This window comes from Equus przewalskii, chromosome 5 (assembly GCF_037783145.1).
Source record: "Equus przewalskii isolate Varuska chromosome 5, EquPr2, whole genome shotgun sequence".
NCBI classification, from domain to species: domain Eukaryota; kingdom Metazoa; phylum Chordata; class Mammalia; order Perissodactyla; family Equidae; genus Equus; species Equus przewalskii.
Window position 1 is genome coordinate 75,766,636 of NC_091835.1, and position 24,478 is coordinate 75,791,113.

At 48.8% G+C, this 24,478-nt stretch overlaps 2 protein-coding genes and 1 long non-coding RNA gene across 53 annotated transcripts in view; 1 reads left to right on the forward strand and 2 right to left on the reverse strand.

The window, feature by feature from the left end:
* The first annotated feature begins 1,480 nt into the window (after positions 1-1,480).
* Positions 1,481-23,522, forward strand: LOC103559791 (uncharacterized). Its single transcript, XR_011540507.1, has 4 exons — positions 1,481-1,738; positions 1,863-1,916; positions 3,544-3,638; positions 21,247-23,522. It is a non-coding gene; the product is annotated as an uncharacterized lncRNA (long non-coding RNA).
* STAC3 (SH3 and cysteine rich domain 3) lies at positions 2,019-10,594 on the reverse strand. Of its 2 annotated transcripts, XM_008533549.2 has the most exons (12): positions 8,477-10,594; positions 7,681-7,747; positions 7,145-7,409; positions 6,812-6,909; positions 6,528-6,600; positions 5,295-5,392; positions 3,654-3,720; positions 3,419-3,468; positions 3,102-3,187; positions 2,862-2,913; positions 2,635-2,772; positions 2,019-2,458 (listed from the first exon to the last, which is right to left on the reverse strand). In XM_008533549.2, exons 2-12 carry the CDS (start codon positions 7,744-7,746, stop codon positions 2,360-2,362), a joined length of 1,092 nt encoding a protein of 363 aa, XP_008531771.1. In that variant the 5' UTR covers position 7,747; positions 8,477-10,594; the 3' UTR covers positions 2,019-2,359. The 2 variants fall into 2 exon arrangements, with proteins under 2 accessions (XP_008531771.1, XP_008531773.1); XM_008533551.2 differs by lacking the exons at positions 7,145-7,409; positions 7,681-7,747 and having other exon boundaries at positions 8,477-8,698.
* Positions 10,593-24,478, reverse strand: part of R3HDM2 (R3H domain containing 2) — a 124,624-nt gene continuing 110,738 nt past the window's right edge. For 31 of the 50 annotated variants that reach the window (XM_070621818.1, XM_070621808.1, XM_070621816.1 and 28 more), the window contains 10 exons: positions 22,804-23,046; positions 22,335-22,461; positions 21,933-22,093; positions 21,324-21,478; positions 20,059-20,159; positions 14,735-14,904; positions 14,186-14,333; positions 12,923-13,020; positions 12,488-12,572; positions 10,593-11,630 (listed from right to left, as the gene is read on the reverse strand). In XM_070621818.1, coding sequence (XP_070477919.1) covers positions 11,290-11,630; positions 12,488-12,572; positions 12,923-13,020; positions 14,186-14,333; positions 14,735-14,904; positions 20,059-20,159; positions 21,324-21,478; positions 21,933-22,093; positions 22,335-22,461; positions 22,804-23,046 — 1,629 coding nt within the window. In that variant the 3' untranslated portion in view covers positions 10,593-11,289. Of the gene's footprint in view, positions 11,631-12,487; positions 12,573-12,922; positions 13,021-14,185; positions 14,334-14,734; positions 14,905-20,058; positions 20,247-21,323; positions 21,479-21,932; positions 22,094-22,334; positions 22,462-22,803; positions 23,047-24,478 lie in introns of all 50 variants that reach the window. The other 19 variants (XM_070621770.1, XM_070621815.1, XM_070621807.1 and 16 more) reach the window with 1 other exon arrangement.

The following is a 24,478-nucleotide window of genomic DNA, read 5'->3' on the forward strand; positions in this document are numbered from 1 at the left end:
TCAGTGCTGCCCAGTCCTCTGACTTCAAGGGGTACTTTCTTTGCCAAGAGTAGGGTGGGCACTGGAGAGGGGTAGGGTGTGGGTTGAGTCTTGGACCCTGGTAACCAGGCCCCTCCTCCTCCCGTCTGTTTTCAATTCAGTCCGCTCCTTGGCCCAGACTTTTGACCTTTGCAGCAGGAGGCAGCATCATCCATCACCCAGACGGCTGCTTGAGGGAGTGGGGGGCGTTTGGGGCTCACCCAGGGTCCCTGTCACTTCCATGTCCCTATCCTGAGACCTGCTCTCTGCTGGCGGGCCAGGGTTCTACCTGCGGGCAAGTACTGAGGGGAGGGCGTGACCCTGGGACTCAATCACGATACTGGGCCTTGTGTCCCCATCCCTGGAACCCCAGCACCCATCCTTTGAGCTCGGCACAGCCGGCCTCCCTGCTCCTGCCGCCCTCCCTCTCTCGGGCCCTTTGCTTAATTTCCTATTAACTGCTGATAAATCCAATTAAACCGCCGCTCTAATTAGGGACAGCTGCCGGCTCCGCGAGGCGGGGGAGGAGGGGTGCCCCCCGAGTGTAGGGGGAAAGAACAGCCGCTCTCTCTGCTTCTCGGTACCCCCACACCAGCATCGCCGCCCAATGAGCCAGTAAATTGGTTTTGCTTCAGCATTGTGGGGGGGGCCCCCTCGAGGATCTCGGGGGTCTCCGGTTTTGAGTCTCTCAGATCGCTTGATGAAGAGATGAGACCTGAGCTCAAGCCGTCCCTCCCCCACCCCACATTCGTGGTAGGAGGATCCCGAGGAGGCATGGGGGTAACAGCCTTGGTATGTGTGGTGGTGGAGGGAGCCCGTGATCTGCTCCCGTTCCAGCCCAAGAGTGATTAAAGGGGATCTGCCTGAGCCTTCGTTTATGACCCTGCCGCCGCCCCCAGGAGTCTGGGACAGTCAAGGGCAAAGGGAACAGGAAGACGAACCCGGTTCTGCAGCGAGTCTTCTTGTGTGCTTCCCTACCCCCACACCTCAGCCTTCTGGAAGGAAGGGGGGCGCGCCCGTCCCGGGCCCTTCTCTTCCCCAGCCCAGCTGAGCCTCTGCCCTCCCCCTGCCAGCAGCAGATGGTGCCCCGGCTCCCGCTGCCAACCTTGCTAGGCGGTGCCAACCTCAGGCCTGGCAGACAACGGGCAGAAGAGGATCTCCTGGCTGACCAGGCTGACCCTCCCCCATCCACCGTCAAGCTCAAGACCCTCCGCCGGCCCCAATCCAGCGACCACCCCAGGCTGCCTCTCACTGGTCCGCCCCCAAGTCCCCAAACTCCTTGTCTCCTTCAGCTCCCTTCCCCACACCTTCCCGCTCCCCACCACCTGCCACCCTGACCAGGGCTGGTGTATTTGCATATTTACATATGCAAATAATAACATTTGCATACGGCGCGCCGCAGGGGGGTCTGCGCGTGAGCTGGTTAGCTGTCTGCCCCGCGCCCTCTCGCTCGGTACCTGTCGCAAAGGGCTGGGGTAAGGGCCGCGCGGGAGGGGTTAGGCCCCCCGGCCTCTCCGGCTCGGTTCCCCGAGGACTTGAGGAAGTGTTGCCATGGAGACGGCACGCACCCCACCCCCTCCCAGGCCCAGGGTCTCGGGCTTGGTGTCTCTGGTTCTCTCCTCTCCCCCACTCCCGCCCCCCACCCGGTCCCTCGCTCTCCAACCGAGATCTTGCATCGCCCTCTGGCGGCCCAGCTCGGCAATGAGCCAGGTTCCGAAACGTAAGTGGCTGCCCGCGGGTATACGCCAGGAGCTAGAGGGACCTACCCCACTACTGGATCCAGCTCCCAGGCGCAGGGGCGTGGGAACGGTGACCCCGGTCCGACTTCCCTTTCTTCACAACAGAGGCCTCCCCAGGAGGACGCATCTGTCTCCCATCTCCCACCAGCCTCAGCCCAGGTAGGTCTTGGGTTACCGGATGGTAGTGAGGTGAGCCGGCTGGGGATGACTCTCCACCCCTTCGTAGGCCCCCTCCCCTCGGCCCACAGTTAAAGAGCAAACTTTTCTAACTTTTGTCAAAACTTTAATAAATTGGCAACATTCGACAGTTCGCCTCCCACCCTCCCGGGGCGCCTCCTGGTGGAGACGCGTTCTTCTTTTTCCAGCTCTCAAAGCCTGGGCCGGAAGGGTTACGGGTGAGGCTGCTCTGGGCACCGGACGCCCTCGGCCGGGGGAGGGGGCGGGCACCAGTCCCTCCCTAGAAGCCCCGACGCTCTCGGCGGGTCTTCCCTCCCTCCCCCACCCAGCGGTGCGCGTAGCTGCTTCCGCCCCTTTCCTCCCCACCCTCCACTGGGCCTGCCCAGAATGGGGCATGGGTATCTCGCCAGCAGGCGCCCGCACGCCTAGATCTCCTCCAGGAAGTCGGTGGGGAACAGCCCCACCTTGCGGCCAGTGTAGACCTTGACGTAGCCGCCGGCTTCATCTCCTTTCTGCACCACGATCTAAAGGATTGAAGGATTAGAAAGGAGAGGAATCGAGGAAAACGTAGAAGAGGAGAGCCAGGGAGCCCGGAGCTGTGGAGGCCCATTCTAGTCCCATTAATGGGTTAAGATCTGCAAAGAGTGTGGTTTGCAGAGGGGCCTTCGGGCCTGAGGTTGAGTTGGGGCAACAGAGCTACCTGGTCCTTCTTGAGAGTGATCTGCCCTATCTCGCGGTTCCCCACGAAGGATCTCGTTACGCGGTGCACACGCTCTCCAGACCGGACTCGAATGATGAAATTTGGAGGGAAAAATCCGACCTTCTCCCCTATTTTCCCCTAGAGGAGATGGTAGGGAGAACCAATCTCTCAATCTCAGGTTCTAAACTCAACCCACGTCCCACCCTAGCCTCAGCCCTTTTTCTTACCCGCCACCACTCCTCATTGGAGTCATCAATGACTGTGATCTTCTCTCCAGGCCTGGGAGAGCAAGGAATGGGCCTCTGAGATTTAGGGGCCTTACTCACACATCCAGTCCCTTGGCTGTGCACAGGTCCAGCCTCAATAGGCTCTGCGCCCTGAGTCCCCCCTTTTCCTTTGCCACAAGGAGTTGGGTTCTCCCCTCTCCACTCCCAGTACACCCCCACCCCAATCCTAAGGCCTCTCACGGGAAATCCAGATCGTCCTTCTCCAGGGCTTTGAACCGATAGAGAGCCACAAAGTAATGAGACTGCTGGAAGCCGGGCTGCTTGTGCTAGGGGTGAAAGGGGGTCATGAGTGTCAGGGCTCCTCTGTCCCACAGTGAGGGGCAGGAGTCCAAGGCAGGGGCAGTTGCGTGTGTGTGTGTGTGTGTGAGGTGGTGGAGAAGGCAGGTTAAGGGAGATGGGACCCATGGAGTAAGTGTGAGCTTCTGCTGAGGCCGTGAGTGTGTTAGACCTGGGTTGGGGAGAGGACTGGGGTCCCTGCAGGGAGAAAGGAGTCTCACTTTGTCATCAGGTGTCTTCTTTTCAGCCTTCTTATCCCCTTCAGGGTTTCCTGGGAGGAGAAACACAGACTAAGTGTCTCTGGCTCCTGGAGGGTAGCCCTCATTCTCTGCCTCTTCTGTTGCAGGGGCTCTTCTATGTCTAAACCTGACCTGCTCTTTGGACCTCCATCCCCTGTGCTACAGCTGAGGCCCTGAACCTACTCCATCTCTATGGATGGAGGTGGGTGTCACTTACCATCCTGGGGTTTGCCTCCCTCTGGTCTGGCAGACTCTGGCTCCTCTTCCATCATGGCTGCTATAGGCTGGAGGGGGCACCAGAGTTAGGAAGATGCTGTCTTGGGAACCCATGCTTGCCCTGGCTCTCCAGTCAGGCCAGAGAACTATAGAATAATAGGATCTCAGGGTTGGAAGGGGCCTAGGAGGAAATATCTAGTCAACCCCCTGCCTAATGCAAGGACTTCCTCTAAAACATCCTGGCAGTGGGCCACCCTTATTATGCTTGAATGTAGCTAATGATAGGGAGCTCACTACCTTGCAAAGTAAGCCCATGAAATTTGGGGGCAATTCCCTCTAAAAAGCCCACGTCAGTCTCCCTGTAACTTTTAGTTATGGGTCCTGATTTGTCTTCTGGAACAATACACAACAAATTTAGTCCCTTTAAAGATTCAAGGACCAGCTGACATGTCCTTCCTCCCTTTTTTCTCTAATCATTCTCAGTCTCTTTAAGTCACCCCCCATAATCCCAATTCCATGTCCTTCACTATAATGTCTGCCCTTAAAAAGACTCCAGTATATAAGAGAAAAACAGGCAGCACAATTTTTATAATTCCCTTAAGAGAACAGAACCTGAGTGTGCTAGCCTTTCTGGAAGCAGTCAAATCACATTGCCGGTGCCTTGTAAGTCATAGTTCAGTCCACAGAAATCCCAGATTTGCACCCAACCTCCCTATCAACTACTTTGAGGCTAGATCTTTAGTTCTGTGCAGCTGATTTTTTTTCTGATCCAAAAACAGACATGTACATTTTTCCTTACAAAATTTCAAATGATTAGTTCTGGGCTTTTCTTCTAGTCTGTAAGATTTCTGAATATATTATTCAGTGTGTAAATTTTCCCTCCTAGGTTTCCCACAAACTTAATGGATATACCATTTATATCTTCCTTTGCATCAGTGAGAAAAATGTCCATAGGTGAGGACTAAGGACCAAATCATGTTATAAGGTACCAGAAATCACCTTCTAGCTGGACATTCCCTAAAGGACCAGGATCCTTTGGTTACTATCATTCAACCAATTTTAGGAATCCATCTAACTGTAGCCATTATCCACATTGGTCCATCCTGGTTGTCCAGAAAGATACAAGGATACACTAACAAATTCCTTGCTGAACTGAGCGCAAGTCTATGGCATTACGGATCTAGTAAACCTATTACAAAAGGAAGTGAAGTTGCTCTTAGCCACTAGCTTTATGCCTCAGTTTCCTCATCTATAGGATAAATGGGTCAGACCAGATGATCTTCATGGACACTTGCATGGCTCTAGAATTCTCTGGTTACGTGGCATTAACAAATTCTCTTCCCCAAATCCAAAAGCATAGCTCTTGCCTCTGGTGCCCAGCAATGCCAGGAGCCGGGGGCTCAGTCTTCAGTTGGTTTGGTGGTTAATCTGACAATTTCAGAAGGGAGTTCCTGGAGAAAACACACTAGGGCAGGAGTTCTTAACCTGAGGCCCTCTAAAATTGCATGCCAAAATTTGTCTGTTGGGTTATGTGCAGTTTTAGGGGAAGAGAATGTAGCTTTTGTCAGCTTTCTAGAGAGGAGGGAGGACCTGCTCCATGGGGTCTCTGGAAGGGATCTCAGTAGGAAGGTATGGTGCTCACATTTTTCTTATCTGCCTGTCCCTTCTTCCGTTCCTTGTTTGCCATGATCACCCCAGTGCGCAGGGTTTCAAATACAGGGTCATTGCGATTGGCAGCAGCTAGTGGGGATGGGAGAAGAAAGAAGACATTACTGGGGAGGCAGAGAAAGGCTTGATAGAGAGAGAGACCTCCTAAGTAAGGCAGAGATGGGATTGAGCAGATAGATACACATGCATGTGAGTGTGTCTGTAGGATTAGGGAAGGGTCAGCTGGGCTACCTAGGTCATCAATCTATAAAGAGCTCTAAAGACATCCCTGGCAATGTAATGTGATAGACAAAAATATTTATCAGCACTCCTTCCAGGCAGAGCATTATATGATATGGGAAAGACAACTTTGCTAATAAGTTGCTTGGGAGTTGAGGAATGCTCAGAATCACTAGTCCGCTTCTAAGGAGAGTGGTCTTTTAACTGCTGGCTTTTGTTCTGCTGAGTGGCATGTGTAAGCTGGAGTGATCACACCAGTGGGTTCTTCTTTTTCTACCCATGCTCCTCACAGAGTTCAGCCTCTCCTTCAAATAAATGTTGAGGAAATTGTCAATGAATACTTTTTTAAGAGTTGCCAAATTATGGATCTGCCCAGGATGCCCACAGCTCTTGGTCTGGCCCTGAGGCTGGCATTATTCTGTAACCAGGATGAAGACAGTCTAGAATCCTTGTTCTTGCTTAGAAATGGTTGCATATATGAAGAGCATAGATTTTGAAGTTGGGCAGATGAAGGTTTCAGTCTTGTCTCTGTCTCTTGCTATCTGTGTGAAGCCTTAGCTAAATCTTACATCCCTCAGCTATAAACCAGGGGAATATTGACTGCATCCGAGATGGATAAATTTTTTTTGTTTTTAAAGATTTTATTTTTCCTTTTTCTTCCAAAGCCCCCCAGTACCTAGTTGTGTATTTTTAGTTGTGAGTCCTTCTAGTTGTGGTATGTGGGACGCCGCCTCAGCATGGCTGGATGAGCGGTGCCATGTCCACGCCCAGGATTTGAACTGGCGAAAACCTGGGCTGCCGAAGCAGAGGACGCGAACTTAACCATTTGGCCATGGGGCCGGCCCCAAGATGGATAAAATTTTAGCTTGAGAGAGAACCATGTGAAATAAGATCTTTCTGTTTCAGAATTTGGTTTCCAAATCTAAAGGTGGTGCTGACACCATCTCTAGGCTTGCCCATTCCCTCAGGTCCCATGTGGGGCACTTACATAGATCTTTGACACAAGCGTACTGTTGGTCGCTGTAGAGTGGGGAGCTATAGGCCCGATGGAAACCAGGGGGCTGTAGGAGGGGATGGGAGAAAGCATTAGAGATAGCAAGGAAGGGCCCAGAACCCATCTCTCCCATGAGTGCTCACCTCTTCTTAGTGTAAGAAATAGGCTGACAAAGAAGCAGGGAAATGGCTGGGATGACTTGAGGAGGGTTTGGCAAGAGGGTAGCTGGCAACATGCCCCTCCCTTCTACCTTCTTGCTCCCAGAGTCTACTACTCACGATCTTGCCGAAGCATCTCTGCATCTCCACATAGGACTGACAGTGTTCGTGGATGTTCGTTTTGCAGTTCTTGCAGCGTAGCCCAAATTTGTTGTTGACTTGGGAGAAGGGAGAACATTTGGGTGAGGTCCATGAGCTCCCTCGTGCCATGGCTGCTCCTCTAGCTCTTAGTCCCTTTTCTGTCTGGGACCTGACATTCTCAGTCTCTAATAGTATTTTCTTAAAGCCAAATCTTGCCACAGCCTGTCTGCGATACAAATACTCCTCTCCTAAACCCTTTCCCCGCCCACTGCCTTGGACATCGCACTCTCTCCACTTCCCTTCATGACTCACGCACAATCATCCGGGCACAGACATCACAGAACTTGGGCTTCTTGAAGAAATGATCTTTGAATTTATGGGGCTTATCATTGACAAGCTTAGGAGGTTCTGGGGGTGGCTCCTCCTCCTCTTCTTCTTCCTCCTCTTCCTCATAGATGTAGTAGATGGGCCCACCCCCAGCTCCCACTGCCTCCCCATTGGCCTGGGGCTCTGGGGGAAGCTCCATCTCCTTTGTTCCTGTAGACTCCTTCCTGAATAACCGCTTCAGCCGCTGTAGCTGAGGGAGGGAGTCAGGGAGGGAAGGAAACCCAATGTTAAAAGAACTGTCATGCTCTCTAGAGTAGGTAAGGCAGAAGCTGACTAGATATTTTCTAGCCTGGGGCAAGGGGCACAGCCCAGGATTAGGGGGTATTGGGGGCTGCAGGTGCTGGCTAGCATTCTGACAATGAATGAGTCACATATAAGGGAGACCCATTCAAGCACTTTTCGTCAAGGGCTGCAATGGCTTCCCAGCTCCCCATAGCCCGTGGTCAGAGGCCCACACTCACCCCACTTTGCCGAGTCTCTGCTGGGAAGGGGGGCTTAGGGGACTCCAGCACCTCCTTTTCTGTCATCCTGCAAGAGGTTGGACCCCACTATGAAATGTAATCTCTGCCTGACATTCCTCCCTTCCTATTCCTGTCCATTGCAGGAGGGTGGTCCTTGAAGGGGAGGGTTCAGGAGAAATCTGGTTAAACAGGGATCCTTTCACAGGGCTTATAAACAGAAAGATTCCATGGAAGTCCAGAGAAAAGCCCAACAGACTAAAGAACTTCCCAACCAGTTCCTCAAACTGATACCCATCCCTCCACCCTGAGGGGCAACCCGAGTTTAGAGCCCCAATACAGTGATCAAGGCTGCGTGGTTTAGGGGATTTTCCTACAGGTACTTTGTTTCTCATGGGACTCTGTAGGCATTAGAGATGTGGCATACACCTTCCTAGACCTCCTTTCTTCAAGAGGTTTAATGTGTGTGTCCACAAGCACACATGATGGGTTGGGCTGGGAACATTTGTTCTCCCCTCTTTCTTGAGCCCCCAGGGCCCACTGCCTAGTTCCCAGCCTGCCTCAGGCCTCAGCTATTTTAAGTTTTCAGAGTAATATGAGCCTTTCCTTCCCTTACTACTCTATTCCCTTAACCCCACCCCCACCCCACCCTCCAATCCTGGACAGAATAATAATTTCACTCCTAAAACCCAAGCTGCTCACAGACAAGGAGAGAAAGGAAGAAGCTGAACAGACTACATATCAGGGAAGCTGGGGTAAGCAGTCCTGGAAATGGGAAGAAGATGATGAGGCAACTTACGTTTGGGATTGCCTAAGTCAGTCCAGAGTCTGTGGAGGGAAGAGGGAGCCCCTGGGGTCTTGATGATGGTGCTGGGGGAGGACTGGTCCTCTTCCTTGGGGGCTAAGCCCCCCCACTATCCTCTGTACTCACACCGGCTACCCAGACGGTATTTGTAGACCTCCTAGTCTCTCGCCTTGGTGTCAGAGCTGAAATGACAGGGCTAGAGGAAAGTGGACAGCTGAGCGACACAGCTGACACAGAGAAATTGGACACTGGGAGGTCTGGGCAGGGCTGGACCCTAAGTCCTCCCATCCCCCAGAGCTGCCATTCCCTGGTTTTTCATCCACGGTGTGCAGGTCAGTACTGGCTAAATTCAGGAAGGGACAGTGTTCATGCTGCCTCTTCATTTCGGTGATTTTAGGACAGAAGGTAAAGTCATCTAAAATTCTACTCTCCTTGGACCTACTTTAAGAACCAGCTTCAACCTCTCAGCCATTGTGTTCTTGTGGCCCAGTGGTTTTACATTCTCAAGCATCAATCTAGCCTCAAACCTTTAGGAAGGAAAGGGCTGGGGACTGGTGAAGAAAGGAAAATTTGCATTCTCAGAGCTCTCCTATCAGCCAGCTGAGACTGCTTTCCTATTCGTGGTGGCTGGAAGGGTACCTGGCTGCCATCCTGTAAGGGAGTGAACACCTAGTACCACCTTGTTCTCTCCAGCTACCCCCAGAGACATCTTTCCCTGGATTCCTCTAAAATCTTGTCCTCAGGGTGAAGGGAATTCTAAGGGTCACTAAAAAAAACCAAGCCAGGACTTCCATCTGAGGGGCTCTGGGGGAGTGAGGGTCTAACTATCAGGTAGAGATGGTCCTGTTAACATTGGACAGAAGGCAATAGCTGCCACATGGGGAGTTCTTATCATCTGCAAGTAATGTCCCCTTCCCCATGAGAACTGCAAACTCTTGGAGGTAGGATGGCCAAGCCTCACACTTCCTAAATCACTTTGATTCCCTGATTCCATCACCCTCCTCTGATGCCCGGGGATATGAACTGATGGGTCAGTGAGATATCTGGCATTCTTATCTCACAGCAAGGCAGCCTTCCCCTACTCTAGGCTGTGACGTGGCCGAAAGAGGCACTCTCATCCCAGACGAGAGCGATTTAGAGGTGGTACTGTAGTGCCGCTTTATCCCTTGTATCTGTAAGAAAAGGATTACTGTGGAGGTTGGGTCAGACAAGCTTCCGAGGAATCTGGCTAGAGACACGGCTACCCAGACCTAAGAGCTTTCCAGAGCAACATACTTTGTCATTTCTACCACCGTTCATTTTTCTCTCTTTAAGGGGTGGGTGAGGTTGAAAAGGGGCCGCTGGAGGTTCTGGGCCTACAGGTTCTTTAACGGCCCTGGTCTGACCGTCTGCACAACAGGGCTAGTTTTGAGAAGCCTAAGAGAGAGGAAAAGCTCCATCTTGCAGCGAGTGACTTCTGCTCTTCACCTTTCTTCAGCTGCATAGGCCAGGGACTGCTGGGTACACCTGGATAATATGGTATATTGGCACTGCAAGTTCAAGTGATGTAGCTTTTATTGTAAGAAACATCTACCTCTGTTCCTGCTAGGTAGAACCCAATCCTCTGGCTTTAGGATTAAAGAAAGGCCCAAGTCATCCATCCCTGAAGAGTTTTCAGAAGATTAGATGGACAGGTATGAGGCCAGCATCTCAACCCAGTTCTGGACTTCACTCACCCCTCCCCAACTCAGCCATGAGGGCCCTAAGTGTCAAAGAATTAACAGAGTGGAAGGAACCTCAGAGGTCACCTAGTCAGTCCAAGTCTCTTATTTTACTGGTAAGGACTCAGAGGTCCAGAGTTGAGAATTGAGATGCTTGATGAACCACAGTTAATGGCAGAGTTGGGAGAGCCCAGAACCAAGGTCTATTAGAGACGAGGCATCTATCAGAATATTATGTGCAAGGAGGAGGATGGGACATAGGGACTGGTGTTAGAAAGATATGTATGCATATGCTAGAGAAAGCCATCCCAACCCACATCAAAGCCCTCCAACAGCTGTGGGGCTGTACCCACCCAGGACCTCCAACCCCCACCCACACCAGAGCAGCAACAGAGAAACAGGGACTGACGTCCAGTGACAGATTTTTTTTTTTTATATTTAAAAACAAAATCAACCTCCCCCCAGATAACCCCCCAAACAAACAAAAAATCAGATTAAATAAAATTTACAGTGAATATACCCAGCAAACATCTGTATGTGCAATTAAATACTGTGTCTGTTACTGCGGCACGAACCTTAAACAAACAATATACAAGTGTTCTGTGGGGGGAGGCCCAAGTTTTAACTCTGTGGGGTTTGGGGAGACAAGATGGGGGAAGTGAGAGAAAGGGGAAATCAATTTCATTTTTCTTAATTCTGTCCATATAAATATATTCATAAACCAAAAAAGAAAAGGGAGCTTGGGATGGTACAGAAATAGGAGAAGAAGGGAGTGTGGGACCCTCCCAATTCTACCTGACCAAAAATATGAAAGAAATTAATTTCATGGTGGGAAAAGAGATAAAAAATGACAGACGAGGATGGGAAGGAGAGGGAAGCAGAGGGGGGCCAACCAGGGAAAAAGAGGGGACCCATGGCAGGGGAGCAAGAAGGAGCCCAGTGCCAGTGTGAGGGTCTGTCTCTGATCCCATCTTTATCCCTACTGCCTTAGGCTCCAGTTTAGTGCCTGTCACCTTACTTTCTGCCTCTGTGTGTGGTCTGTCAGGATGCCTCAACCCCTCCACCCTGCCCCCACCCCCGCTGGGCCAGTCCCTTCCCCTCCTCCGTTTATTGGGAGCTGGCTCGCTCCAGGATCCTCAGGTCATAGTTCTTTTTGGCCACTCGAAGTTTGAAGCGACTCACAGAGTTGTTGAGGCGAAGGGAGGCATTTTGGGCAGCCAGGGGGCTGGGGAACACAGCCACGATGGTGTACAAGGCAGCGAGGTCCGCGTGGCGGCCGTTCTCGGCAGTCCCACCGTTGTCCCCCCCACCCCCACCAGGCAGCCCCTGAGCATCCTTGAGCCACTGGATCTTGGCGCCGGACATGGCGAGCTGAGTGAAGAGTTTGTCCGCCTCGGTACGGGTGATGCCCTCAGGGAGATCTGTCACCTCCAGCACCCGCCCCAGGACTGGAAGGGGAGGAGAGAAGACATGGTTGAGAGGTGTAGAGTAGGACTGGACAGCGGCTGGCTGATCAAGTCTGTACGCAGTGTCCTCAAAAGCCTGACCTTTCCCACTCAGCCCTTTCCTCCCTCGCCAAATCAACCCAACCCCCCCACCATCTAGACTCTGATCAGGGCAACTAGGAGAAACAAAGGAACCTTTCTCTTCTCCTAGACCAGAGATGCAGGCAAGAAGAGCCTGGAAATCAGAATCCCAGATTTAAGATCTGGAGACCTATGCCTCAGTTCTCTCACAGGGAGCCATTACTGTGAAAGAAGTGTGGTTTTTGCTGATGTTCTTTCACAAAGTCAATAGCCCAACCTGAAATATCCTTCATGTTCCCTTCCCAGAGGCTGACCCAAATAGATTCCTCTTTCTTATCATCTAGGGAAGTCAGTTTCCCTTCCTTTCCTTGTTTAGTAAACTGCTCCAAAAAGGGGAAAGGTAAGAGATCTCGTATGTTTAGTATGAAAGGCCTGCAGGAGTAGAGTTACTCTCCCATATGCTCTTGTCAAGCTTCTCCTAAACTGAATCTAGGACTACCTAAAGCAGACAACCTAGATTAGGGTCGGGACCACTCCCACCAGACTCTCTCTTAATAACAGGCTCAGCAACCCCCATCATTGTGTTACTCCCAATTTCTACCACCATCTTCCAGGACCTGGAGTGGCTTGGTAAGGAGGACTGAGATAGTTCACTTCTCCAGCTTCTCCTTGCTCTTGATACACCCTAAGCTGTTAGCTTTTCCCACAAGTCCTGGGCTAGTAATGCAGGGCTGGAGGGGTGATGCCTTTTCTTGGGGATTCAGTATCCTGTCACTCACCAACGTCTGTCGTCCCCAGGTCAGTGGAGGCAGATTTGAGTGCTTGTCTCTTGCTCCGGTTTCCATGCTTCAATCCACTCTGTCCCTTCAACATTTGAAAGATAACTCTCATCCCCGGTAAACAACACTGCCTGCCTTGAATCCCAAGGTCTGTCTGTGAGATTAAGGAGCAGCACCCAACCCTGAGGACCTCACCCCACCAGGCAGTCAGATTGGCCAGAAAGTGGCCACTGAGAAATAAAGAGCCCCTCCTTGTTGGCACTGGGGTCAGGTGGGAGGAATAGGTCCAAGAGTGAGGTAAGGCCCCTCCCACTTTGTCCATTCTCTCTGTGTTCCTTCTCCACCCAGCTGGTTGAGGTGGATGGCTCAGAGATGGGGTCCCAGATGAGAGGGGGGGCATCTAATGGCCCTAAGGCTGATGGTGGACACCCTTACCTGGTGCACCGTGTAAGTTGACTGGCCATGGAGCAAGGGAGGGCAGATGGACAGATTGTACTGTAATGGCTGGCCTAAGAGGGAGTAGCGCCCATCACCTAGGGAGGAAGAGCAGAAGGTTTTCTGGGAGTCTGAGCTTCATGGTTAAGACTTTAATGAGTCTTCAAGGGGCTTTGGAGATAGACAGAAATACTGCATACTATTCCTACTTTTTCTGTGATAGGAGTGCCCATGTGACTGACTTAAGTTGTCTCTCTTCCTAAACTCCTTGGCTGTCAGCTATATCCCAGACAAATGGGGGCTCTTAGGTTCCCTTACCCTTGAAGACGGGATCTGTGTATTGTAGAGAAAAGGCCCCGGAGGAAACCTAAAGACCCTTATGAATGTCTTTTATTTCTTATATAGATCCTCCCTACCCCGAAGCCAGGGCTAAAGTTTCTGAGTCATCTGAGAGGCAATACAGTGTAGTGGATAAGAGCACAGACTTGGAGCCAGACTGCCTAGGTTCAAATCCGGGCTCTGTTACTGGAAATGGGATGTTGGGTATGTTTTCCCCTCATTAGCGTTGCTGGAAAGGTTAAATGAATATAAGACACATATAGCACTTATAGCAATGCCTGATACATATTAAGCACCATACGTGTTACCTATTATTGTTGATAAATATTATATTTCAGGGCACTTTAAAGTTCTAAACCCATATTCTCATCCTATTTATACTGCTTATGATAGCAGAGGCAGAAAGCAGATAAGATTATTCCCATCTTATATGTGATTAACCCCATTCTGTAGATTAGGAAACTGAGGTCTGGTTCCAAGTTTAAGTAACATGCTCAACATCACAAAGCTAGTTAGTAGCGGGACTAGAACTTGAATCCAAGTCTTTTAACGCAAATCCAGTGTTCCCCCTTCTAAAACCACAGTTTCTGACACAGCCCCATATTCCCAGCCCTCAGACTCAGTACTGATGGGTTGAACTCTTTGGTTCACTAGAAAGTTCAGTGAACTTCTTTTCCCTGGCTCATAATCACCTACCTTACTTGGTAGTAATACTAAATATGTAAAGGAGGCCTTGAGTAAGTTAACTATGGGCAGCACTAAAGAAGGGCAGGTGACATTGGCCTAAACAGGGATGTTAAAGGAAGAGCTGGCTCCTAGAGGTGGATGACCAGCCACACTGTTTCTATCCTCTTGAGCTCCCCATTTGGGAATGGGATGTGAAGGGTGAATTTGACAGCAGCCAGCCCTAATCTAACCCCTTACCCTGTGCTGGACCCCCAGGCCGAGGGAACTGTGTGAGGACGGGAAGGGGACTGAGTCCTGTGCAGACACTGCTGAGGCTGGTGACAGGAGAGGGTGCTGGAGACTGGGAAGGAGATGTGACGGGGCTGCTGCTCATTTGTGTGTTGGCCTGTGGGAGAGAGGAGCACACATATATAAACACCAAACATTACGCTCTGGATATTCCCGTGGCTTGGCTTAAATTCATCTCCCTCAAGAAACTTCTCTTGCTGAACTCTGCCAAAGTCAGATGGCTCCTTCAAAATGCCCCTTTGTCCCTAATTAATTTGTATCATTTTAATATCCATATTGACATACTGTTTTAAGTATTCTCTTAACATTTGCAAGTATGTGTCCTTTAGATCTTAAGTTCCTTGAAAGAAGACGCTCTCCTCTATTTCTTGTGTTTGTCCCCAGAAAGTGCCCAGGGAAAGACATGTAAAAGAGGCTGCTCAGTCAATGGCAAAGATTACTCCCTGGAAAGAATCTGGTCAGCTCCTTGCCAAGACAAAGCTGGGCTGCAGGACTCACCTGGGGGCTACTGTCAGGATTGTACAGGTCTCCAGGTTTCTGCCCCCGCTGGTCCATGCTGTAATATTTACAGTGACTCCACTGGACCATGGATGGGTTCTGGGGGGGCTGGGGTCCATTAGGAACATTTAGCTGCATGACCACCACACCTGGTCCAGAAGGTGACACTCCTGAGTGGCAGGAAGAAAGCAGTTGGTTGTGAATTCAAACTATATTTCGGCCTTCCAGCTAACCCTGAGTGGGAAAGCCAGTAAGCAAATCCACCCACTCACTTCAGGGTCACTTAAACTGTGTTCTGTTAGGAATCTGAGATAGTTGCTGATTTAGTTTCTGACTCCTTCTCCCCAAACCAGTGCAAGTTTGAGTGGAACGAACAGGAGTCCCAGATGCTGATGCGCCCCTGGCCTTCACCCAGTGAGAGGTACTTTAGTATGCTTGGCAGAAAACTACTCCATTCTGTCAAGGTTGGGTATTACCAAATGCCTAGGTGAGATTGCTCAAATGCCTGGGCATAGCAAAGGTCCCAGTCTGAGGCTTGGGCTAGGGCTGCTGGCATGTGCAGCTTTTTCTGGTAATGGCTGCAGGTTAAGTCAGTGATCTCTGGTTTTTCTGGAGATGAATGTCCATAGCTTCACTAAGCGGACCTAGGAAGCACTTCTTGAGCGAGGGTGGGGTGAGTTGGGAACACTTCAAGCAAAAGGAATGGCAGAGAGATGAATGCCATATTCAGGAAATGACAAATGATTCAAGGTGCTAAGGCACAGGGGCTGTGTCGGGTAAGCAGTAGGAGATGAGATGTGTATTCAACATATACTATGCGCCAGTTCCTCGGCTGGGCACTGGGTATACAACAGATAAAGCTGGTTCCTGCCCTCATGGAATGGACAGTCTACTAGGGAGTCAGAGAGCAAACACATAGTTGGTGTCAGAGTCTGAAGCACATTTTGGTAAGGGTCTCTATCCTGTAGGTGTTGGGAATAGGACTTGTGCTTTAGAGAGCTAACTCAAGCGGCTGAATGTAAGATGGCTGAAGGGAGAGAGAGACTAGCAGCAGGAATACCAGTTAGGGAGCTACGGATACAGAACAAGGGGGTTCTGAATTAGAGCAGTGACAGCAGGAGTGGAGTGGGAGGGTCAGACTCTCGGAAGGTTTCACTGACAGGTTCAGATGACTGACTGAATGAGATCTTGAGGTTTTAGTACAGGCAACCACGGATAGCTTTCCCCTCTCACAGGCTGGGGGAAGGAAAGGGCTCAACAAGGAAGAATATTAAGTCCTGAATCTTCCTCATGGTGAAAAGCAAGTAAGGGGTCAGGGAGCAGCAGTTTGATGGACAGTCCCTGCTGGGAGGGATGGGCAGGAGCTCTGCTTCCCCACAGGGGATTGTCCAGTGTGAGGGTTTGCTCTTGACCTCCTAAGCTATATTTCTGTTGAGGGATAGGCTGAGTTCACGTGTGTTGGTGGTAGAGAAATGGGACTGGGGGCTGCTAGCTTGAAAAGCTGCTGCAGTGCTGCCACTTTCATGGCTCGGTGCTCTGAGGCTGCCACTGCTGCAGCCATCACATTGCTTCCTGTGACGGGAAATGTTGCAGCCTCTGCCCTGGGCACCAGTCATGCTGGCAAGTGAGCGTGATTGCTTTTCTCAGGCAGCATTGGTCAAAGGAAAGGAAAAGAAACGGTGGGAGGCCTGAGAGAGCAGGTCAGGAGACACAGCATCTGTCCTATCCTATTCCTCAGTCAATCTGTGCCCCCCACACTCTAAGGTTCATCTAATCAGAGAGCACAAATACTCAGAGTGACAGGTTCACATCTCCCCATCCCCTGCCAAGGACGACAGGGTATTCATCAGCATGACTTGTAGAAGGGCCATGGGAAGACTGCACCTTATGGAGCATCATGTATTTAACTCCCCCTCACGCTGGTTGCTCTGGGTCTTTTATTTCCCCATCCTAAGAGCCCCACCTGCTCCAACATCCTCTACCAACAAAACTGCAATTGACCTTATTCAGACACCTCATTGCCACCTGAGGGGGCCAACACAATAATCAATAATCAAATAATCAAAATAATCAAAATAATCAAATCTACAGCTTTTCTGGAAGGAAGCTCATAATCTGAGCCTAATGCGCTGGGCCAGGAAAGGGTGGGGGGATGTGTGAGTGTGTAGGGTGTGGCATAAGCAATGCAGTGGAAGCTCTTTCTAATACCAGCATGTAGCCATAAGGAAGTATTAGGGGGCTCAAGAGGAGGGGAAAGAGAACAAAGTCCTCATATTATTTTCTCTGATCCCAACAAAAACAAAGCCAGGGTTCTCAGTTGTAGCCTCGGTCCTGAGCTCCTCCCCATGCCGAGTCCTCCCCCACTGGCCTGGAGCATTGTTCCTTCACAGCCGAGGACACAGCACTGCCCCGCTGATGAGGTGATTCTTATGCTTCTCTTCCTCAAGCCAAAAGCAGGTGGCATCCGTTAGCAGCTGAACTGTCGCTACTTCTTAATGGACATGGCAATAAAAAAAAAACCAACAAAAAACCCAGCCCACTGCCCAGTGACAGCACTTCCATATAATCAGGTTGAGGAAAGGAGCCTGGGTTGGATGGGAAGGGAGAGAAGGGGGCTGAATAAGGAAATCAATTTCAGCTTGAAAGCTCTGAAAGGAGAGGGGATGTGTGAATGGCTTTTTAAGTGGCATCATTAAACCTGGGCAGAAAGGTCGATTGGGCAGAGCAAACCACATAAATACAAACAGATGACATTTATGTCTGGCAGAATTGGCTTTTGTTTAGTTTTTTTTTTAAATCACTGAGGTAGAAGACTGATAAGGCTTTTTCCTTACCACTAGGAATCAAATCTATGGAAAGGAATGTCCAGAGAAATAAAATCCACAGGCATCTTTCCCAAATTACAGGATAGAATCCAATAGTATCTTGGTCTTTTCCCCTTTTTTGGTGTGGAGAGGGACATCTTCAGGGAGTGGGAGAGAAAACAGTTAATCTCAACTTTGGAAACCCCTCAGCTACAAAATGAGCCAGTAAGTATGTGAGAGGCTATTTCTGTATGTACCTCACTCTGGCCATGCTGCTGTGTCACTGTGATTTGGGAGTCTGTGTATAGGTATCACTGCCATTTCATGTCTGTGTGTGTCTTCCTCAGACTAGCATCTCTGCAGAAACCTCCAGGGACCTGCAAACCATATTTTAGAGGGAAAAAAAGTGTTTCCTGGGGTTACAGTTATGTCTAATAGCATCATGGATGAATTAAGGTCCAGGCCTGGGGGGTGAACTGGGCAACTACAAAAATGTATTAATAAACCAGAACAGTTGTTCCAAGAACAGCCAATCCTAATCCCTGCCTTTATTTTTGGAAAAGTGACCATGTTGCTACATGGGAGAAGGGCGGGTGACCGTCCTCTGAAGGTGACATAGCAGCCCTGTGGACTATGCTTGCCTTCTATCTTCTTAGTAAAGGGTGAACTGGAAAGGAAGGCAGAAAAGCACTTGTTTCTTTTCTTCCATTTCCTCTTAGATTTCCATAAGCAGGGGCTGAAGACTTTAAAAATCAATGGTATGGTGAATATGGTCTCTTAGATGACATGGGTGGGACAGAAAGTCCCATTATCTAGGAAAAGTACAAGGGGTCAGTCAGAAGCCTAGGATCAATCTGGGTAGCTAGGAAGAAAGGAAATATGACAGAAAATTCCAAATAAGCGAGGGAACTAGATGACAAGGGTTTCCTCTATTTCTATTGATTTGGGAAGAGCCTAGATTATCTCCTTCTAACCCCAGCCCAGATCTCTAGTGCTGCCAACTTCTGGAACCACAGTGTTTCAGTTTACTTGACCCAGCACTGGGTCCAGAGCAGGTCATGAAAAATTCTTTTCACTTGGTTTCTCATTCAAAGACCTCCAATTTGAAGATGAAGAGATACAATCACAGAGACCCAATAAATATATTGATATACCACTAAGGACACACAAATATGCACATACAAGTATACCCATATGCACCACACACCCTTATTTTAACAGGAGAGAAAATGCCCTGCGGTGCCAAGCACCACCACAGGCTACAGTGGTTCTTGGAGCTGGTTTCTACAATTTCCATACCCCGCTGGGAATTTCAAGGTCAAGTGCCCCTGGCAGACACTAGGAGAAACAGCTAGAGAGACTAATAATGTAATAAAAGGGTAAGGGCTGTTGAATTTAAAACCTCTCAGCCTGTGAGAGATCTACATTTGCTCTGGATGAGGGCAGAAATCATTACTCCTTAGAAGTAAGAATTTATCATGTCGTATGAGCAAGATTTATTCTGGAATCCACTCTACAGCATCTAACATAGAGTGCAAAAAATCTTATGTGAAAAATACTGCATTTCTAAAGTGGGGAAAACTGGCAAAATACCTCCCTCTCACCAGAAGAGGGCACTCCGCCATTCCCACAGTAGAGCAGAATGGGGATAACTGGAGATGACATTAAGATCTCCTCCCTTCCAGAATCTCTGAAGATTCTTCAACTGCAATGTAATGCTATGTCAGGGTGGGGAGAAAGGGAAAATCCTTGGTGTGTTGGAGGAGTCCTTGCCAAAGGCAGACAGTGAGAGGCTGCAAGGCTTAAGCCCATTCAGCTGGATAGCTGGCTCCCCTTTAGCTGTTTAACATGAGATCCATTTATTTCCCACCGGTGAGAAAGGAACAGAGTACAGAAACCTATTGAAAATGCAATACTGAGGATGCAGCATGGGTTATGGAGAGTCAAAAGACCCAAATTCAAATTCTAGGATTGTGACTTTAGGCAATTCATTTATTCTCTTTGAGTCTTAAATTTCCTCTTCAGGAAGTTGTGGTGAGAATTAGAATGACAGAATGTTCGTGAGCATATACAAAAAACTGCTAAACACATCTAAGATACAGCTTAAAAAGCATTTTATCAGCCTCCCCTGCAGTCCCAAGAGAAAAGAAAAGCTGTCTATAGGAAGAATGGGTGCAAGAGACAGGTAAGTACTTGTGTTTCAAAGGCACGTGAGTGGTGAGTGGAATGCTGAATTCAGGGGAAAAAAAAAAAGAATAAGAAAGAAAATCAGGAGCCCAAACAGAGATGTGGCTTCCCAAGGATGAGGAAGGGGCAACCAACCTCACCTCTCTTGAGAGGTCAACTTTAGCACCCCTGGACAACACCAGCCAGGACTTTGCTCTTTCCTTGTGGGGGTCACAGTTGGGGCCAGAGCCAATCCCTGAACTCTCTCTGCCCTTTCCGGCTCTAGAGCACAAGTCCTACAGTGGTGTTTGCTCTTACCAGTGCTCAAGACCCCCCAATTCTTTATCCTCTTACCTGAGTACTGCTGTGGCATCTGTGGTGGACTGCAGGGAGAGGGAGACTGAGGCATCTGGTACTGTTCAGAGCCAGGAGGTTGCAGAAACCCCACAGAAGGGCTGGGAAGGTGGAGAAGAGAGGAGTGGTAAAGTGGTAGAGGAAGGAACACAGCTCCTGGCAAACAGCTGCTGCTTCCTGGGCCTCCCCTGTGGGAAGCAGAGGCAGCTCCAAGCCATTCCCACACCAATTTGCTGTGCAATTTCTAAAATCACTCATCAGTACAAAGTTAATTATATATATTTGTACTTGATCATCTTTCAATTAGGAAGCTGCTAATCAGCACTACAGATGGAATGTTAGTGACACATGCTCTTCCCAACAGTGTGAAAACACCAGACACATACACATGCACACATGCACACACACACACACACACACACACACACACTCTGAGAAACATAACAGAAACACAGACAAAACGAATGCCAGAGACAGAAACACAGTGCTGGAGAGAGATGGGTAAAAAAGAGCTAAGGAGTTGTGTGATTTGGGATATTTATACAATGGTAAACACAGACCCCTAAAGACAAATGAGGAAAACCCCCACAAAACTCAAGACAACATGAAGACATACATATAAAAAACACAGAAATAAACATATACACACTGCGAGAGACAGACAGAAATACATATATGTAGGCCCAGATTTGCATTCTAGTTCCAGCTGTGCTCCTAACTAGCTGTGTGACTGGGGTAAGTTTCTTAACATCTCTAGCTGGAATTTCTTCATTTATAAAAGAAGGGAGAAAAATAAAATAAGGGGAGCAGACTAGATATTTCTGAGGTGGCTTCCACTTCTAAAATTCTAACGGCTATGACTTATACTAAAATACATATAGAAATAGATAGACCATCTGAGATTCATACATGGATACAGAGATACACAGAAAAATTTACAAATATACACTCCAAATTGCTTCTTTTAATGATGAGCAGTCTCTGCCCCATAGTTCTTAATCTCACTGATCAGAAAAACAAAAAATGGGGGAAATTATAAAGCTTCTGTTTCTGAAGCAGGATTTTTTCCTGCCACTGAGCTCTTATGCAAATATCAAATCAACTAGGAGAAATGGAGAATGAACTCCCTCATATTCTACCTGCTTTAGCGCACCACTTGGATCTTTACCCCTGCCTTTCTTTTCTTAGGATAGTGGAAACAAAACCATGGTGCAACAGTGGCTGAAGATCTATGGGAGACGCGCCCCGACTCTGGGAGTACTCACCTGGTACCGTTCTGCTGAGCTGGCGGGATCATGCTGTAGTACACTGGAACGCCCCCTGCTGGGAGGCCCCCTTGCACTGATTGGCTCGCAGGGACCAGCACAGGTTGCTGGAAAGGCGGCTGGACCACATTTTGCGAGTCATTACCCACTGGGACCTGGGTGGAGATGAGAAGAGAATGACCACTCGTACTCCCAATAAGTTTATCCAGAGAACAGTCTAGTTATCACTAGACCAGGGCACTTAATTTTCTTCTCCATCTCTCTTAGAGACTCTCCTATTCTCCTCATCTGCCTAAAGGAAATGCTTACAGAGCTACCTCCAGTTCCCTCTTCTCCAACCACCCTTGGGCACTTAACGTAGAGGAAGGCGACTGATTTCCTTTAGATCCTACTTTTCTGGGCATTTACTCATTTGCATGGCTGTATAAGGACCAAACAATTTAAACAAAGATTCTTTTCAGACTCTCTGGGCTTTCTCTCAGAGGAAAAAAATCTAAAAAATGGAGGGGGAAGTGAATAATATTTGTCAGACTGTATTGTGTGGGAGGCTGTCCTCCTTTTCCTCATCCCCAGGACTGGGGGCTCTTTCCCAATGCAGAATGCACCCACTTGGTAAGAAGGCAGTGGAGTGTACTGAACCACCAGGCCTTGCATCTGGCCCCCCATGCTGCTCCTCTGGTTGCTGAGCAGGCCCTGGTTCTGTGGCTGCTGAACCCCAATCATGCCTTGGTAAGCCGCCTGCTGCTGGTTAGGCATCATGGGCTGTAAACCTAGGGATGGGCAAGGAGAGAAAACGTTAGCATGGTCTCAACAATGTTTAGGAGGTCACACTCTATCAGGAATTTCCCCTCTCCTATTTTACTTTCTCTTTTTCTGGAGATCCTGGGTCCCTCTTTAGGACCCTAATCATTCCTGCCTTTTTTTTTTAAATGGGGAAGGTAATTCTTGTCTCTTTCCTTGTCTCTGCCTTTCCCCTATCCACTGCCTTCTTACACTGACAGTTCCTCTTACCAGGCTGCTGGGATGGCTGAGGCAGCTGTTGACCACGTTGGGGGCTGTAGGCCACCGGGTGAGAGAGAGGTCGATATTGCTGGTTGGAGTTAGGATACTGTCCAGGGGTATAGTAAGAAACCTGGATCTATGGTAAGAGGAAACAGATGTGAGAAGGTCTCTCAAATTCAGTCCCTAAATCCCCAGACTATTAAATGCATCAGGGTTGATGGCCAGAAATCTGTAAATGGAGATATTTGGGGCCTGAAGTTGCAGTGTTAGTGTACAAGTTTGAAATAGAACAGGAAGATCTTGTGTTATATAGAAAGATGACCTTCTGACTAGAAAGACAACTTTCAAGTGCAAGGTGGGGAAATGGAGTTGGGGGATAGGTATCCCCTCTGGTCTGTCTAAACTAGAAGAAAAAAGAAGGATTATAATACTGGACAAACTGAATTAGTGATTTAAGCTGGGAACCCGAGCCACTCACCTGTTGGGGGGGCTGCATATAGCCCTGGGGTGGCAGGACTTGCTGAGTAGGTGGTGCATGGCTAGAGGTGGAATAGTTGGAAGTCGGGAGGGGCTGTCCTGTAGAAGCCATGATGAAGCTAGTCTGCTGAGGGTGCTGGGAGATAAGTGGGGGCTGGAACAGAGCTGAGGATGGGTCAGCTGCTTCAGCAGAACCTTGGCGGCTAAGGCTCATTTGTCCAAAGGGGCTGCTGAGGTCATCTGCCTGTTGGGAGAATGGGGAGACTCAAGGACCAAGGTTGTATCAAGCCTCATATCTTTGGCTTCAACACAGACAGACAGACAGAAATAGCAACCTTCTCTACAGCCTTCCTTATACCATTGTGGGACACTCCTGCCTCTGTGCCCTGGGAGGCACTTTTTAGCCCTAAGCCTCTGTCATGTGGTGTTTTAAACTGCTATGAATTGAACAGCTGTTTGAAGCCCAACTCCAGAGCCAGAGTCCCTATCACATATGAGGTAACAATACCACTCTGATTATGATCTTTATTAAAATTAGTCCTGGGGAGAAGGGAGCAATGACACAACTTCTATATATAGAAAAAACAAGACAAATAGTGGGTTAAAAAAAAAGACTATGTCTTTCCATTTCCTGTCTTCCTCATGCCTCCAACCATACAAAGGGCCCCTATGTTGCCATAAATCTCATTTTTATAATAAAGGACCCAGATAGCACCTTGAGTAGATTATGGGTGGCTAGGTTCATGTGGCTTCCCAGCTCTGCCGACGCAGTGGAAAGACTGGTGGACTCCCACTCCTGCTGCTTATCTCCTTACTCCCTCTCAAAGTCATTTCCACCTCTGTTCTCTGACACTTGCCTTGAGTTCTCCTGTCCTTCAGAAACCACTTCTAATTCTCACCTCGGAAAGGAGGCCAGGGTGAGTGGCCGAGCTGGAGGGCGAGACTGACTGGCTAGTCTGTAATTGCCTTCTCTCTTAGCCCTCTGCTCTAAGCAGCAAGAGTGATGGTGTTCATCTCTCACTTGTATGGTGATAGGTTAAAGTTTGTTAGATTCCTTGTCCCTTCTGCTCCCTAGATAGTAATCAACACACACACACACACACACACACACACACATGCACAGCAGAAGTTCTTTTGCAAAAGAAACTAGCAGAAACAAAAGACAATGCTTTCCTGCAGTTTCACTTGATTTACAGGAATATGATCTTCATGCTAGCTATTTTGCCACCTTAGTGGGCAGAAAGACATGACAAGAGGACTGGATTGCAGATTCTTTTGAGGTCCATATCCAGGACTTATCAGAATGGAGATAAGAGGTGGGAGGAAAGAGGGGATTCTGTGAAAAAGCAGATAGGTGTGATTAACACAAAATAAAAAAATCAGGGCTCCTATAACCATGATGGAGGTTATCAACTATGAGGTAAATCAGATGGTCAAAAGATCTGTAGTCAGGGTATAAACAATTTAAACAGCATGTGCTATGTAGTAGAAGAGGATATTTTTTATGTAAAATAATATGGTAAGATAGGAGAACATTTTAAGTTTTTACCAATGGTACCAGAGAAGTCTGCAATTGTGTTTTGATTTTTTAGGGAAATTATAGAGAACCATTCTGTATGGAATAAACCGGGTTCCTCAGATACATCCAGGGAGAAGATGAGATGAAGGATGCAGAT